Consider the following 18,018-nt stretch of genomic DNA (forward strand, 5'->3'; position numbering starts at 1 on the left):
ACCTTTACTGTATGTTTGCTTTTACCATTAAGATTTTTTTCTTTTGTAATTTTCTTATTTCTAGTTGTGGTCTTTACTTTTCCTCTTATAAAGTCCCTTTAGCATTTCTTGTAAAGTCATTTTAGTGCTGCTGAACTCTTTTATCATTTGCTTATCTGTAAAACTGTTGATCCATCCTTTGATAGCCTTGCTCGATACAGTCATCTTGGTTGTAAGTTTTTTCCTTTCATCACTTTGTGTATGTTCTGCCACTCCCTTATGGCGTGCAAAGTTTCTGCAGAAAAATCTGCTAATAGTCTTAGAGGAGTCCTCTTGTATGTACCTAATGGCTTTTCTCTTCCTACTTTTAAGATTCTCTCTTTATTTTTAATTTTTGCCATTTAAATGATAATATGTCTTGGTGTGGTCCTCTTTGAGTAAATGTTGTTTGGGACTTTCTGATTTCCAAACCTGGAAGTCTGTTTCTGTCTTGTTAGAATGTTTCAGTTATTATTTCTTCAAATACGTTCTCTGCTTCTCTCTGTCTCTCTTTATTTGGGATCCCTATAATGAGAATGTTACTATACTCGGTGTTGTTGCAGATGTCCCTTAAGCTATCCTCATTTTTTTAAAATTCTTTTTTCTCTTTCCTGTGCTGTTTGGGTGGTTTCCACTACCCTGTCTTGCAGATCACTGATCCATTCTTCTGAATCCTCTAATCTGCTGTTGACTCCCTCTGGTGTAATTTTTCATTTCAGCTGCTGTATTCTTCAGTTCTGTTTAGCTCTTCCTTATATTTTCTACCTTTTTCTTAAAATTCTCACTGTTTTCATCCATTCTTCTCCAGAGTTCATTGAGCATTGTTATGGTCATTACCTTGAACTCTATTGGGCATACTGCTTATCTCCACTTTGTTTAGAGTTTTTTCTGAGATTTTGTCTTGCTCCTTCATTTGGAATGTATTTTTCTGTCTCCTCATTTTGCCTAATTCTCTGTATTTATATGTGTGAGGCATGTTCCTGATCTTGGAGGAGTGACCTTATGTAGGAAAAGTCTATGGGACCCAGCAGCATGCTCCCCTCTGTAGGATCTATACACCAGATCTATATGCTATAAGGGTGCCCATCTGTTTTAGCAAGGCCAATTGGGTGCACTGGTAGGTGGGGCTGGCCCCCCACCTGGTTGGCTACCATACTCTGCCTCATGCAGAGGCTGTCAGCCACTGGTGGGCAGGACCAAGTCCTGGGGCAGCTGGCTGCAGGACCCAAGGGTACCTGGGCTGGTGCTGTCCCACCCAGGAACAGGGCCAGGTCCCATTGTAGGAGCTGTGGGGCCTGGTGGGGCCTGGAGTTGGTGCTGTCGTGGGTTGGTAAGCTTCTGGTGCTAATAAGCTATAGGGAGAACTCCAAAGTGGCACTTGTCTCTTATAATGGCTGGCACCAGCATCCATGTCCCCAGTTGCCTCCTGCCTCTCTGGGAGGTTCACAAAGATCAGCAAGTCAGTCTAACCCAGACTTCTTTCTAATTACTGCCTCTGCACTGGGACATGGAGCAAGTGAGAATTTTTGTGTGCCTTTTAAGAACAGAATCTCTGTTTCCTACAGCCCTCTGGCTTTCCTGTACACAAGCTACACTGGTCTTCTAAGTCAGACATGCTGGGGGCTTATCCTCCAAGTGTGTGACTCCCAGGCTGGGCAGCCCAACTGCCCCTTCATTCTTGTCCTTTTGATCATTAGGAATAAAATATGCATAAACATAAATTTTACCTGGTATTTACATAGTAGGCCAAAGATTTTGTCTGTATTTACTTCACACTAGAAGTGAAAGAATGTTCATTAATTTATATACTTAATTGTGATTTACCATTTCAAGATAAAGTGGAATAGAGAGACCTTGACCTTGCTGATCCATACAAAGCTTAGAGGAGTATTAATCTTATTTAAAAGAATGTTATAAAGTAAGTTATGCACTACTGACCAATACAGCGTGGGATTGACTGCCATCTCCCATCCTTGCACACAAGTTCTTCTGCATCTTGAATTAGATAATTTTCTTGACAGAGAATAGATATTTTTTCTCCATCCTGATATGCCACTGTAGTTGTCATATCTCGAGTATTGGGAATCTGAGGTGGGGGTGGGCATGATTGTATTTGTGCTTCTGAAAATATTAAAATTAGATTTCTTGATTAAAAACCATGTTAAAAATATTAAAGGAATAATTTTCAATAAATAGAAAGCTCTAATAATATATCATAAATGATTAAACAATATTAGACTCTTAATTATACTCTTAAGCTTGTTTAGTACTTTAATATATCACACTTGGTTTACAGTGTCATGGTCTTCCTTGCAGGTTCTTCCTTCTGTTCTTTCTGTGGTCAATCTTGCATAATTTACGTAAAATTGATTTTAATTACTTCTAACCTTTAGGATGTTCTAAGTGAATTGCTCACTCAATTACAGGCACTAAGTAAAAACTGATATAAGGGTATTGTTTTTTACAGATATCGGTGATCAGATGTATTGGAATCGGCTTAAAACCCTCACAAGATTTTCTCCCAGTGGAAGCAGATTAGCCAGAGGAAAAATTACACTTAGTTAATGATCGATTAATTTGATGCAGAGTCTTGGCCAAGGTAAGAATTAGATATGTTCACTGGGATTTATAGTATACTGTTTACAGTTCAGAACTCTTCTGGAGGTACAATTTACTAGCTTTCCTGTGCTGTTAAGAGATATATAGATTGATGAAATACACCTGGTTTAACGGATTAGACAACCTGGCTTTAGTTACGTGACCAGCAGGGTATAAAAGACCCCTCTGTAAACTGTGTCTGAGTCCCATAAAATTGAGATACCTCAGATATATATTGGCAGTTCATAATTTGAAGACAAAGCCTGTCCTGCTCACCTGAGGGAAGATTCTGCATGACTATACCTGGAAGATTTTGGACCTCTCTGTGACTCCTTGATTTTGTTTTCTCCTGCCATACTGTACTTTTATTTCATTAGAAGCCGTATGCAAGTATATACTGGAAAGTCTTGTAAATCCTTTCAATTGTTCAATATTTTGTATTAAATTCAGAGAAATATTTGACTGAATACACTTCATTCATGCTTACTAGTATCATCAGATTTTCTATTTTGCTCTACATCAATAGAAGTATTTTATATTTCATCCAAAATATTTTTCTTATTTCTGTTTTAACTATCTTGACATTTTTTTTCAATGTATTTTCAAGAATTTATTTTCTCTTGTGTCTGATGTTTAACCACTTTTGTCCTAATAATATTAACCTGTACTTCTTAATAAGTCTTGAAGAAGTTGGTCTATCCACTACATTTCCCTATAAACTGAATTAATATTCTGTAAATCAGCTATTTATGATTTTTTAGCTTATTATAATAATTGATATTTTAATTTTAATTATTCTTTCCTTCTATGTTCTTTGGGTGTATGTTCTTTTCTAGATTCCAGATTGTACTTCCTATTACTTTAAGTTTGTTCCTTGTTTTGTAATGCATGCTTTAAACTACAAATATCTCTGTTTTTGCTGTATCCCATAGATTTCAAAGAATACTGTTTTCCTTTTCATTTTACTTAATTTAACGTATTTTCTGTTAGTAAACCACCGAAAATGGGGTTTTTTAGTTTAGGGATTTGTGACATGTGTGAATAAGATGTGTAGCTAGCTCTCTTTTAATTTTATATTTGCTTTTACTTTAGAGAGAATAATTTGAGGACATTGATTACTTGAAATTTGTTGGGAATGCCTTTATCGTATGAAAGTAATAAATTGTTTTAAATTAATTAACTATATTTAAATAAGCTAATATAGACTTCCAGGCAAGGTGTATTTCAAGAGCTATAAAGAAATATTGTATAATTATAAAAAAGTTAATTCACAAGGACTAAGCAATCATAAATGTATAATGTATCTAAAAATATATCAAATAAATGAAGCAAAGATGGACAGAGCTAAAAGAAGAAATAGACAAATCCATAATCCTAGTTAACAATACTGATACCCTTCTTACTCTGACTGATAGAACAACTAGAAAAAAACATTTTAAGACATAGATAAATTTTTAGAACACTAGGAACCACTTTATCCTGATCTAGCAACTAGATTATACATATGCTTTATATGAAAAAGGAAATACCACAATGATAGGCAATATGCTGTGTAATAAAGAAACAACAAATTTCAAAATATTGAAAAATTACACAGTGTATTCTGTGACAATTGAATTAGATTAGAAATCAATAAGAATAAATTATCTATGCAAACACCCATGATACTCATCAAACTGTATACATTAAATATATTCAGCTCTCTATATAAAAATCATACCACAATAAAGCTCTTAAATGGAGAATAAATTATTTAGAAAAACATAAATATTTGGGAATTAAACAACAAACTTCTAAACAACTGCCATGTCAAAGAAGAAGTCATTAGGAATATTAGAAAATATTCCACATAGAACTAAATGAAAGTAAATTGGATATATTTATAATTTTTTGAGACACAGCTAAAGCAGCACTTAGAAGGGAAAAAGGCAGTTTTACAGGTTTACATTTAGAAAGTAGGACGGCTTAAATCAATGTTTTAATTTTCTATCTTAAGAAATGAGAGAGTAAAATTAAACTCAAGAAATTATAAGTAAGGAAAATTAAGTCCAGAAAAGAGAGAAAATTGAGAAAGATGAATAGAAAAGAGGAAACAGAGAAAATTAACAAAGCTAAAAATTAGAGAAGAGAGGAAATGGAGAAAATCAAGAGTGTTAAAATTGGTTATTTGAATATAATAATATTGAAAAACAAAACTCTTGGGAGAAGATCAAAATAAAGGAGAGAAACAACTATCAACACCAAGAATGAAAGAAGTGATATCACCAAATATACTGTAGAATTAAAAGAAAAATAGAATGTTAAGTGACTATTAGAAAGAATTTTACATCAATCAATTTCATAAATTAGGTAAAATGGAGACATTTCTTGAAAAATACAACTTTCACACCTTGACAAAAGACAATATCAAAAATGTGAATAGCACACTCCCTATTGAAATTGAATTCTTCATCAAGGGAAACTTCCAAAAAAAGCAAACTACATATCAGATGACTTCACATGTAAATTCAAAATTTTTTAGAACTATAAGTGTTTTACGCTTAAGACATTACTGGAAAAACAGAAGCAGAAATAAATAAAGAGACATACCATGTTTATGATGTGAATATTCAATATGGTAAAGATGTCAATTCTCCCTAATTTATTTCTCATTATAAAGCCATCCCTTTCCATATACAAACAAATATTTTATAAAAATTAATCAGCTTTCCCTGAAATTTCTATGTTAATGTAAAGACCAGAATAACTAAAACAATTTTGAGTAGGAGGAACATACTTGTAGACTACATATCAGACTTCACAGACTTCAAGTCTACTAAAAAGCTAGTTACAAAGGCAATTTGGCAGGAATAAAGATAGACAAATAGATAAATGGACTGAATAGCAAGTCCAGAAATAAATCAACACTTCCATAGTCAATTGATTTTCATTTCAAAGTCTTTTCCACACATATTGCTAAAACAATTGGCTATCCATACATAAAAAAATCAACTCCTATTTTATGCAATACTCAAATGTTAATGTAAGATGGATGATATACTTAAATATACATACTAAAACTATGAAGCTTCTAGAAGAAAATGTAGAAGAACACATGTACTTCACTGCCTCTAAATATTACTTGTTTCCTTAAAGAGGCAGTTGTGTAGCAAGTTCTCTTTTAATTTTATATTTGCTTTTAATTTGGAGAGAATAATTTGAGGACATTGATTACCTGAAATTTGTTGGGCATTCCTTTATCATATGCAAGTAATAAATTGTTTTAAATAAATTAACTATATTTAAATAAGCTAATATAGACTTGCAGACAAGGTGTGTTACAAAAACTATAAATAAATATTTTATAATAATAAAAAAGTTGGGCTTCCTTGGTGGCGCAGTGGTTGAGAATCTGCCTGCCAATGCAGGGGACACGGGTTCGAGCCCTGGTCTGGGGAGATCCCACATGCCGCGGAGCAACTGGGCCCGTGAGCCACAACTACTGAGCCTGCGCGTCTGGAGCCTGTGCTCCGCAGCAAGAGAGGCCGCGAAAGTGAGAGGCCCGCGCACCGTGATGAAAAGTGGCCCCCGCTCGCCACAACTAGAGAAAGCCCTCGCACAGAAACAAAGACCCAACACAGCCAAAAATAAATAAATTAATTAATTAATTAAAAAAAATCAGATTTATAAAAAAAAAAGTTAATTCACAAGGACTAAGCAATCATAAATGTATCATGTATAATATACAGTACACATTGTATATTGCTATGGCACTTGTTTAGAAGTTTGTTGTTTAATTCCCAAATATTTATGTTTTTCTAAATAATTTATTCTCCTTTAACAGCTTTAGTGTGGTATGATTTTTACATAGAGAACTGCATATAAGAAAGAACTATAAGATGTTGAACACTAGATAGTAGATTTGTTTTTATATTGGTTTGAAGCTACTTTCTGTATATTATAGGCTTGTAGAAATTGGTAAAAATATTGAGGATAGTGAGTCAAGGTGTCCTACAGTTAGAGAAGAGAGATACAGATGTGAAAGTAAAAAACTGAAATGAGCCTATTCAATTGGAATTGGTGGTGTCAATATAATTCAAGACTTTTTAAGATAGCTATAGACACACAAATAGATAAATAGATGACTTGATAGATACATAAATATATATAAATAGATAGATACATAGATTGATACATAAATAGATACATGAATAAATACATAATAGTTCAGCATAGACATAAGCACATTTATGTGTAATGTAAGAAATCAGAAGCAATGGTTTTCCCATGCTAATGAGCACACCTACTGCCCAGATGTTAATTTAAAGCCACCAACGTTCTGGGTGTTGTGTCATATAGCTGACTAATGCACACGATACAATTAATATTTAGAAACAGTGTTTTGGTTTGTTTCTAAATTATCTTTCAGATTGAAAATTATTTGTAATGATAAATAACAATTTCCTTGGAAGACACAAAGATACTACTTTTACAAGTTAGAAAGAAATAGAATACATTTTTGAAAACATTATAAAGAAGAGTTTACCTTCTTTGCAGGTTACTTCAGGATCCCATCTTCCATTTATACAGATTGAGTGTTTGTATTCTGATTTTCCTCGACATTTGTAACTTTTGTTGGTGTTATGGTCAAATTCAATCGTATCTGATGGATTTCCCTCAGATGCAAATATTTTTAACCATTTACACTTCTTAAGTTCCTCTGTCGCTATAAAATGAAAATATTCCCTTGAAAAGACTAATTCTAAGAACCAAATAACAAATACCATAAATAGCTATGGAGTCAGTAATATGATGAACTTACAATTTATGCCTACAAATTCCACCAACCAAGTTATTACTGATCAAATTGCATGAAATGGACTATTATATATGAACCTGAGTCCTGCATCCAGTTTTTGAAATTTCAGAGAAAATATCCATCTTTAAGACATTCTGCATTTTGGATTGGAACATTTTTGCATGATCTACATAGTGAATAGTCATCGCATGAATAATCTGGTCCCAAACTTGAAACATGTGCAAATGTTCACATTCATTTGTTTTTAGATCTGAAGCATCTCTGCATTACTTTTAATTCACAATCTTAAAACATTAAAATAAAAACAATTATGTGTGGACATAGAATATCAAGTTGCTAGTTTATATATATTTTTTCAAGAAAAGTAATGAAACATAGTAAGAAAAGTACATCTAAGGGTTTTTTTTTATAGAATCTTAATTTTTAAGCAGATCTTTTGAACGATCACCAAAAAATAACAAATACTTGGAATAAGAAAGTGGGTACTTAAAGTTAAAACCTGTTTTCTGTATATACACGTAGAGTCTTTGAGAAGCTATATTACACACCAGGTCATTCTATGATCCAATATAATGCCATAATAACAATTTTTTTTCTGGCTCCAGAAAAAAAGGTAAATATGGACTAAAAAAGCTTTTTGTATAGCTACCTATTTCAAAAAATCAATGCAGGTGGAAGTCCTTTTTGAATATGACAAAATATCAGTATAGGTCTTTGGTAGTATTTGTTAATGATTTGTTAGTGATAAGAGTCAAGTGAGGATAACAGAATAAAGAAAAGTCAAGTAGTTGGCCCTCGAAAAATAATGATTTGAAAATGCAACCCTGAAAAAATAACATGAAATAAGGAGATGAATTCAAAACACACTAGAGGCTTGAGAATCAGCCCTATTTTTAGGATTCGTTCAGAGTGTTGAGGGAGACAAAGCCGACAGTATTCTTCAGGGAACAGTAACTGAAGGAAGATGTATACTCAAAAGGAGCAGTGGTGCCTGCTGTCGTCATCCTATGATTGACTGGTTTCTGAAAGGAAAGCAAACTTATTTATTAGGAGAAAATAAATATAGTAAGAAGAATGAAAATCTAGACTAGACAGAGTTACAAAATAAACACTGAGAGGAGAAAATTGGAATAAGGTCTATTATAGCTGAGAGGGATTACGTTAAACTGAATACAGGTAGAGGATTAACCTTTGCAAGGAAAACTCTGAGATCAGGGGAGTAATAATTGAAGCACATGCTTTGGTGTAAGGTAGAATGAAAAGTTAATGAGGCGAGGTCATTTGTGGAGATGGAAGAGGATAAAGATGAGGGTTGGTGAAGAACTGGCAATACCTTGGACAGGACTGTGTTAAGTAAAACTGTAGGGAGTAATAAACAATGAAATTTACTGATTAACTTAATAAGCTCCTATTGAATATCTCCCATCTGTCAGCCAGTCTTCTGGTATTGGCAATATATCAGTGAACACAACAGGTATGAATACCTGCTCTCATGGAGCCTGAGCCTAAGCCCTACCTTCTTCTTGGAATAATTAATGACTAGAAATCTGATGAATAAATAAGACTGGGCATCCAGGGCTCTCTTTGAGTGCAGGACCCAGGAAAACTCCAGGAAAGAAGTCAACTAAGGGAAAAGTGAAGGAAGATAGCTAAGATTCTCCCGGTCAGTCATCAAAGACTTGGTCATCCAAAGGTCAGGATGATTCACTTACAGTGAAATGCATCAGTCAGGGCAGGTTCCTGACCCCAGCCCAAGGGCCTCCTGTGACTGAGTTACCTACTGACTGGGAGGGCCTGAGCCCACCTTCCCTCCAGCACATTAACTTCTTTTTGCTGCATTTGAAACTGACTGAGAAATCATCATTGTTAGAAGTTTTGAGAGAGGCAAGATTCCTAAAGGAATGCATGAAATGGGTATTTTCTTAGCTATATTTCCTTGTTTTAAAGGTCCTAAAAGAAAGAGTATCATATAAAAACAAAAATGGTATTTCTGCAGAGATAGTTGTATTTTCCTGGTAACTAGTACTCATATTTTAATCATGTGAATATCAGTAAGATTTAGCTTCACACTTGTAAAGATAAACAATGTTAATATCAGGACAGAAAGATTCATAAAATTCTCTTCTAGTTTATTCTTTTCCTCTTCAGACACATATTGAATTATAAACAACAAATGTTGGGAATCATTATAATTTAAGCTGACATTTTCAAGGATATCTCTAAATTTCAACAATATGGTTGCAAATGTTAAGTGTCAATTTGAGAAGTGCATTCTCACCAATACACTGAGGAGGTTGGGTCCACTTTCCACTAATACATGTGACTGATCTGGGTCCAATCATTGTAAATGCTTCTCTGCAACTGAACTCAACCAAGTCTCCATGGTGATAGAGAGGGGCAGAATGGTTGACATAGCCGTGATCAAGTTCCGGTATATCTCCACAGGTACTCTTCTCCTCTGGAAAATTTCACAGAAATATGTTCGTCTTTATCATTTAAGTTTGTATAAGAATACAAATAAAAGTGTTGATTTACCTTTAAATATTACTATTTTTAATACATTACCAATACACACGGGCAAAGCTGTCCATTGTCCATCAACACACTGAATTTTATGAGAGCCCTTCATCAGAAATCCAGGATTGCAAACATATTCCACCACCTCACTGTGTCCATATTCTTCTTTCTGTGTTTCTTTAACTTCCCCACTGAGGAGTTGAGGAGGTGGAGCACACGATTTTACTTGCCCTACAGTAGACATACTGTGTAAATAATGGTTACGTGGTCTATTTTACAACTTAAAAATCCAGCAAATGCAGAGATTTTTTGTTAATTAGTTTATTATTTATTACATAATTTATTTTAGCATTCTTAAACAATGAAAAAACAATGGTGTTTACACCAGACTCTGTTTCCTAGTTCTATTACTCATCCTGAGCTAACATATTGGAAGTCTATGTAAGCCCAGAAAACATGTTCAATAATCTAGATACCCTAAATAGGTATGCAAACCAATTAATCAATATGGGTGTGTAAATTATAGTAATATTCTTATTCCATGGAAACATTGTATCAAAACTTTTTGAGAAAATATCATCCTTTGAAACAAGCATTTGATCAAGTTTTAACTTTTATTCCAGCCATACATATGATTGAATTGACTATAAGCTACTTGAACATTGTTTAGACACACTTGATGACACTTAAGGTAAGTCCCACATTATATACAATGTTCGATATTAATGGTGGAATTGTAGGCAAAAGGAAAACTAACAAGAAATCCTGCCAGTGTCAGGTTCCTTATACATATCTGTGGATACTTCCACCACACATTTCAAGAAGCAACTGGAGATTAATTTCTTAAATAAGGAAAACTGTTTTATCTACAACCCAACACTTGTCCTTGGTGGGTATACCTCTGGCTTAATGCATTAGATTATAGATGCACTGGTAGCAGACAGAAAATTAAGAGAGGAAAAAAATGGTTGATGTCTAAGGTTTTAACTCTTGTTCAGCAGCTGTAAGATAAATATTTACCTTTACATGTTGGAAGATTAGGGGACCATCCAAAGTGGTAGCACTGAACTGAATCTGCTCCAACCATAATACGTCCTTGTATGCAGGAGAATTTCAACACGTCTCCAAATTTATATGTGTCTTTCTTGGGATTAGCATCTAAATTGTTTTCCATTTGTGGAATACTGCATTCTCTTTCTATAGAAAGAGACAAATAATTTAGTGAGAATATATAACTAATCATTGCCAAATAAATATTATATATGTCATGTAAAAATGAGGTGCTGGGTACTGCATGCATATACAGAGGGGCAGCACATAAATGCTCTTCCTTGAAAAACATTACATATTAGGTTTCATACACCCTCTCCATTCATATGGGGCTCTTTGAGAAATATTAAGGTATTGAACAGCAACGTATGTGTCCTGATAATTTATTTGTTAAGTCAGCTTGTTTGAACTGGATATGATTTTATCACTGACATTTATAAAATTTAATGTTACTTTTTCTGTCTCAAAACATAAAAAGATTCTCTCACGTTAAAGAAAACGAATGCTACAATTTTTAAATTGCACACAAATGAAAAATGGTATTTTTAAAAATATGATTGGGAAACCAGAACACACAAGGGAGACATTTCTCATGTATTTGAGTTACAGGAACATTAAAAATCCCTTAATTTTACAAGTGTGGAAATCAAACTGAAACATGATCAAATTGAAACATGAAACAAAATGAGGAACATGTTCAAGGCCACAGAGATAGGCATATTCTAGGTGTCATGATTATGTATATGATATACAAATATCTATTCTTGTACCTATAAATGATCTTACTATTAATATATTTATAATTATCCTGATTCAATTTAGAAATGTGTAAAATTATATCCCCAAATTTATAAAATGTATGAAATTTGTGACATTGCTACAAATTATGAAAAATTGCATTTTTCTTATTTGGAATCTTCCTATCTTGTTAATTAACTTATAAAATTCAAAACTGGAATTTGAAAATTAGAATTTTACCAAAATGAAAACTCATACCATCTGAAAGTCAAGTCTTAACACATAATCATAAAGTTAGATGTAAGTTAACTATTTTTAAAAGTAATGTCACAAAAAATAACTCAAAAAATAGTTTTCATTTTTGTGTTAATATTGAGTTTTGTAGCTTAGTTGAGAAGGTCACGCTTGATGAGAACAACTGAGATTCCTTTCCAAAAATTCTACTCCAAATTTCCACATAGCAATACTTTTATTGGTATGTGTCTGTGTTTATATATTTTGTGCTTATATAAAATTCCTATTTTATCATATTGTGAAAAATGCTGCATTAACAATAACATCAGTTGTAGGCTATTTTCCAACTGCTGTCTTCACATAAAGACAGTGACTTTAAGAAAGCCATGATCATGTTAAGAGCCTCTCCTTTTACTTAGAATAAGCTCCAGACACTTTACAATCCATTCCTTGCCTACACTTCCAATGTCATCTATCCGCCCCTGGAGTCGGAGTCAATACAGAATTTTTAAAATAGGTCAATTTCTTTGCTGCCTTGGCTATTGCACAGACCTTTATCTCCATGCTGAATGAATGGTTTCCAACTTTTCTTTGCATAGATGTCTTCCTGTAGGAACTAGAGCCTTCAGTCCCCTCCTATTTTCTAAGCACTTGGATTCTTTTGTTCTTCGAATACAGTTATTTGGAAAATATAGTAGAAATATTTTACCTTTTGGTTCACTATTTACCTTAATTATTTGTTGTTTTTTCATAGTGGAATGAAAGCTCTTGAAAGGCAGATCCCCTGTTAGTATCTTTCACCATTTTCTCTTAGCCTACTTCTAGGACATATTAGGTGTTTGCTGACAGCCTGAAAAGTGAAATTTGTGCCCAGAACACTTGAACAAGCCTGTCTCATTTCCGTTATAAATTCACTCTGTGTGACTGTCTGAAATCTCTATTTTTAATCTTTTCTACTCTGCCTAGTGTTCCTTCTCCTTCTTCCCCTGTGCACCACTTAATCTCACATGACTTTGTCTCCTACCTCAAAGGAAAGTAGAAACCATCAGCGACTGCTTCTTTTCAGCATTAGACTTACACATCCATTTTCCTTCCTTCCTCCTGATAGGAAGTTGGAAGCAGAGCTGTTGCCACCAAAGCCCAGTATTTTCTCAGCAGCGCTGGTTCCTTTCCCTTCTCCTTCACAGGGAACTTCCTGTGTTCAGTCTCTGCCTGCTCCCCTCTCTAGCATATCCTCTTCAGCGTTCAATACACTCTCATCTTTCCCTTTTAAAACAATTCTTTATTCAGTGCGTAATTCCCCTAGCAATATATCCCGAACCTCCTCTTCTCTGCCACAAGCAAATCTTTTGAAAGAGTTATGTCCACATGCTGTATTAAGTTTCTTACTAATCATTTTTTTCAGCAGGTTCTATGTAGGTTTTTTCCTGTCTACTCCATCCAAAACCATCTCTGTTGCAGTTTTTGTTGGCCTCTATGTAGCCAAATCCACCACATTTTTACAGTCTTCTAACTGGACGTATCTACTGAATTAGAAATATTCACCACTCTAACAATCATAATAATGTAATTAGATGACAATTTCCTTGATTTTATTGTATGGCAGGCACTATGGTAAGAACTTTATATGAATAATTTAGTCCAAAATCCTTTGAAATATTAGAACATTTGTAATTACTAATCCATTTTCCAGATTAGGAAGCATGAACAAAGCTTCAAATAGGCTTGGTTGTTGCCCTAAGATACATGTTTAGCAAATTGTAGAACTGGAATTAGAACCCATCCAGGCTGACTCCACAGGATTCACCATTATTCGATCTATTATACTTCCTTTACCTTTACACATTTTCTTCCCTCCACATCTATGAAACATTCATTTCTAAGTTTTTCCCCTAAATTCTCTGGGTTCTCCTTTTTCCTATCTACTTTGCCATCTATTCCTCTTTGTCTGACACCTAAATGCTGGAATGCTTCAGGGTTCAGTCTTGATCTCTCTTCTGTTTTCATTCTACATTCTTTCCCAACACGATATCATTATTTATAGGGTGATAATCTCACAGGTGTATCTCCTGGCTAGACCCATGTATTCAACTCTGTAGTGGATATATCCAATTTTTATGGTCCATGGGCAGCCCAATCACAATGTGTTCAAGTCAAAAGTTGCAGTGTTCTTCCCAAAGTGTTCTCTTTCTTGCCAGTAGCACCTGACAAAGTCATTTCCATTTACCTGCTTACTTATGAAGCAATGGAGAGCAAGCACGTGAGTCCCTTGACTTTTTGCTCTTTTCGACATCCACCATTTAGTGACATTATCTGTGTTTTCTGCCAACAAAATATATCCCAAATCTATCCTCTGCTGTGCATCTCTTCAGCCATAACCTTATCTAATCCCCACTCTTTCTCACCCTACATGGCTTCCTGAAAAAAAAAAAAAAACTTTCAAGAAACCAAATAAAATTACATTATTCCTTTCCTTAAAATTCCTTATGACCTTTCATCAATCATAAAATTAATCCAAATGTGAACATGCCCTGAAGTAACCTGGATAATCTTTCCTTTGCCTCCTATCCAGCCTCAGCTCATAAAGTTCTCCCACACCTTGAGTAGAATCCATTAACCTTGGTATTTCCCAAATATTGTTTTGTTGCCAAAGCTTTGCATATACTGTTCCCTTGGCTTGGAACATTCAACATCCACTCAGTTGGCCAGAGACTGTAGCCCTGTTTCTAGCCCTGGAGAAAAGACAGCTGATTGGCAAAGATAAAAGAGATTCATGTCACTGTCCTCAGAACTTCTCACAGTGGGAAAATAAAGAGCTCCTCTCAGTACCTGCAGAAATTAATACTCAAGGTAGGAGGTATAAAGCAGAAACTCAGGAGCAAAATAGTTGAAGAGGTTATAAGACACTGTCATTTTGGTAATGAGTGAGTCTTTGCATTTCAAAACTTCCCCTCTACCCAGTTTATATTAAAGCAGAAGGAGACATCTTGATTTTAATCATTGTGCCTTAACAATGACTCTAGATCAGTCAAATTTGGTAAAAATAAAACATTTCTGATGATTATTGTTAATTATGTTCATTTTGAAAAGAATAACACCTGAAAAGGAGTTCTTACCATAACATGCAGGTTTATCCGACCAGCCGTCTTCACCACACACGATGGAGCCTGTGGTGTGTCCATCTTGGCTCTCATGCCCATCAAGGCATTCGTAGTCCAGGCTGTCATTGACCTTAAACCATGTGCCATCGCTTCTGCCTCTGGCATTCTCAAATACTGGCATATCACAGGATTCTAATGGATAATGGAATAAAAATATTTCATTTCTAATATTATTTAGTGGGCAATCTGATTAAGTCTCACCTCAAGGGGAAAGGGGGCTTTACCAATTAGTATGTGCTAATAAATAATGATACAAAAATAATCCAAGAATACCAGTGATAGATCACTGTCCTGAAATAGTTACTCAAAATGAAAAAAATATGTTTCTGTTATTGTCTTTTTCGTCTGCAACACACGGCTTGCGGGATCTTAATTCCCTGACCAGGGATCGAACCCGTGACCCCTGTAGTGGGAGTGCGGAGCCCTAACCACTGGATCGCCAGGGAATTCCTGAAAGAATATGTTTTACATAACATTTTTCTCAACACTTAATGTCTCTGAAATATTTCTTTTATGAACGTTCTTCTCAATTTAATTATACTTACACATTTTTCCCATGCTAGTAATAAAATAAGCCATTACAGATGTATTGTACTATTTTTATAACAGCATTTTCTGAATTAATATGCTGAACTTATTAGCAATTGTGACATATATGCCAGAGAAAAATTGATTAATTGAAAAAAGTAATTTTCAACAAGGTAAGTAAATTTTTAAACATTCTACAGAATTCTACTTTAAAACACACTAATACTTAAAGTCACATGCTGATTTTGCTTTCCCAAATATATTTCTAATGGTTGTGTATTCTTTTATATTTATCAAGGTTGAATGCAGAAGTAGTTCTATTATTTATAACAAGTTACAAGAAAGTAAAATGTTTCTTTATAAGAAAGTAAAATTGAACAGTATCAATTTTCACTAACACTGTAATAGAGTGACACTGTAATAAAGGTTTAAATAATTAATCTCAAATTTCATATTGTGTTATGTAGCCAGCTAGCTTAAAACTTTAAAAAATTAAAGCAAAACTATACTAGTATAAACAAAAGTAATAGAGAACTTTTCTCTTCCATGAAAAGAGCGTTAGAATGGAAAATTGGTCACATATTAGTGCAAAGTGAATTTGATATGGGGGCAACTTTTATCATTTTCTCTTTGGCTAGTGCCCATATTAAGCATAGACATTGGAAAGCAAAAGAAATAAAATGTAAACAGTAGAAAGGGATATTTTAAACATCCACTTCTCTTGAAGTGAATATGTAAACTATCACTTCAAAAATATCATTGTGCAGCTTTGGGATGAATAAGATAAACTCAGCAAATTGTCCTTAGAAAATCGTCATAAACGTCTGTGTGGTGGGACAGAAAAACCTCTCAGCACAGCAGAATTTGGTCCTACTAGATGTTTATGAAGATTTCCTAACAGAGAATTTTTCGCAAGTGGATCTACCCTACAGTTTCAAACATATAAAATTTACAAGTTATATTATTTGAAGATTATGCACTATGGACTCATATCTTCACTTAAAAACATAACTTTTAGGCTTAGGAGGAAAGATTCTGACATAAAAGTCTCATAAAATAAAATCAGATACAATTGGCATAAAGGACTCAGCTAAAAATAAATGAGTTTATACCAGACTATAGGTATGTCTTCTAGCTAATTTAGTTTCTAATCACGGGATGTTTTAAAGTGAAAAAACCTTGAAGTGAAGGATGCAATGATATTCTACCCTACTAGTAATTAATCATAAAAGGTAAAAAATGATACACATTTTAAAATTTATCTTTTCAAATACAGCCATGGAACCACATCAACACCACATACCACCCCACCCCAGCAAAAAAAAAAAAAAGGATAAAAAGAATGAAGTTAAAGAAAACTTCTCTAGAGTGATCATTAGGATAATGAATACTAAAATAATCAATTACTTACTAATGCATTCAGGTTGCATTGACCATCCACTTTGCAGACATGTAATTAATCCTGATGTATTACCATCTGCTGTTACATATCCTGATTTACACTTATACTGTGTTTGTTTATTTAAAGGATATGTAAAGGTAGATTCAGAAAAAAATCCATTCTTAATTTGTATATCTGATTTTGAACATGTTTCTAAAAGGGAGAAAGCATAAGGAAAAGATAAGCATATATTTGATAAACATTTTATAAGGACACAAATAATATAACTATAGAAAAATGGGGAGTCATTTATAAATGTAAACCTAGAAAAATTCTAATCATTTAAGTTCTGGTGTGAGAGAAAAAAATCTATGAGTTTCCAAAGGTATTAAATCAAGACACTTTATTCATTTTTTTAGAACAAAGCAAGATTTAAAGTACTCAGAATCCTTACTAGGAAATTATTAGAAATCTGTTTGTCTAATGGATCTGGAATCCTACAGCATGTCAGAACTCTATTAACAATGGGTTTCCTTTCCTGGGACTTGTTCAAAACATTGCTTAGTCTGGATCTCTTAAGCAACCCAGAACACAGTTAACAAATTGGGGTAGCTCAGATCAGGTGATGATCTCAGAATCTTCCACCACAGTTACCATAGCCTTTGTATCTGAGAATTTGAAATGTTTGTCATCAAAATTGGGTGCTTAAAGCCATGTCAATATATGGAGTTCAATGAAGATGACAATGACCAACACATGTATTCATTCTACAAAGGACTAAATGATGCTTCCTCAAACTATGTATAACTAAACTTGAAATAGTAAAGTACATTTCTGTCACTTACTGGGTCTCTTCACAGAGCTCAGCTTCATTTATTAAATAACTCATGGATAAAGAAGAAATCAAAAGAGAAAACTTTGAATATTTTGAATTGAATGAAAATAAAAACATGATAAGTAAAATTTTATGAGATTTATGAAATGACAAGAAAGTG

At 33.8% G+C, this 18,018-nt stretch overlaps 1 protein-coding gene across 2 annotated transcripts in view; it reads right to left on the bottom strand.

Annotated features, from left to right (window-relative positions):
• The window catches only part of CFH (complement factor H), an 84,313-nt gene that overhangs the window by 20,083 nt on the left and 46,212 nt on the right, over positions 1 to 18,018 (bottom strand). For both annotated transcript variants that reach the window (XM_082425425.1, XM_082425426.1), the window contains 7 exons: positions 17,054 to 17,236; positions 15,070 to 15,246; positions 10,952 to 11,128; positions 9,980 to 10,162; positions 9,693 to 9,872; positions 7,142 to 7,321; positions 1,957 to 2,139 (listed from right to left, as the gene is read on the bottom strand). In XM_082425425.1, the coding sequence (XP_082281551.1) occupies positions 1,957 to 2,139; positions 7,142 to 7,321; positions 9,693 to 9,872; positions 9,980 to 10,162; positions 10,952 to 11,128; positions 15,070 to 15,246; positions 17,054 to 17,236 (1,263 nt within the window). The remainder of the gene's footprint in view (positions 1 to 1,956; positions 2,140 to 7,141; positions 7,322 to 9,692; positions 9,873 to 9,979; positions 10,163 to 10,951; positions 11,129 to 15,069; positions 15,247 to 17,053; positions 17,237 to 18,018) is intronic.

This window comes from Balaenoptera physalus, assembly GCF_965194825.1.
Source record: "Balaenoptera physalus genome assembly, chromosome: 1".
Taxonomy (NCBI): Eukaryota; Metazoa; Chordata; class Mammalia; order Artiodactyla; family Balaenopteridae; genus Balaenoptera; species Balaenoptera physalus.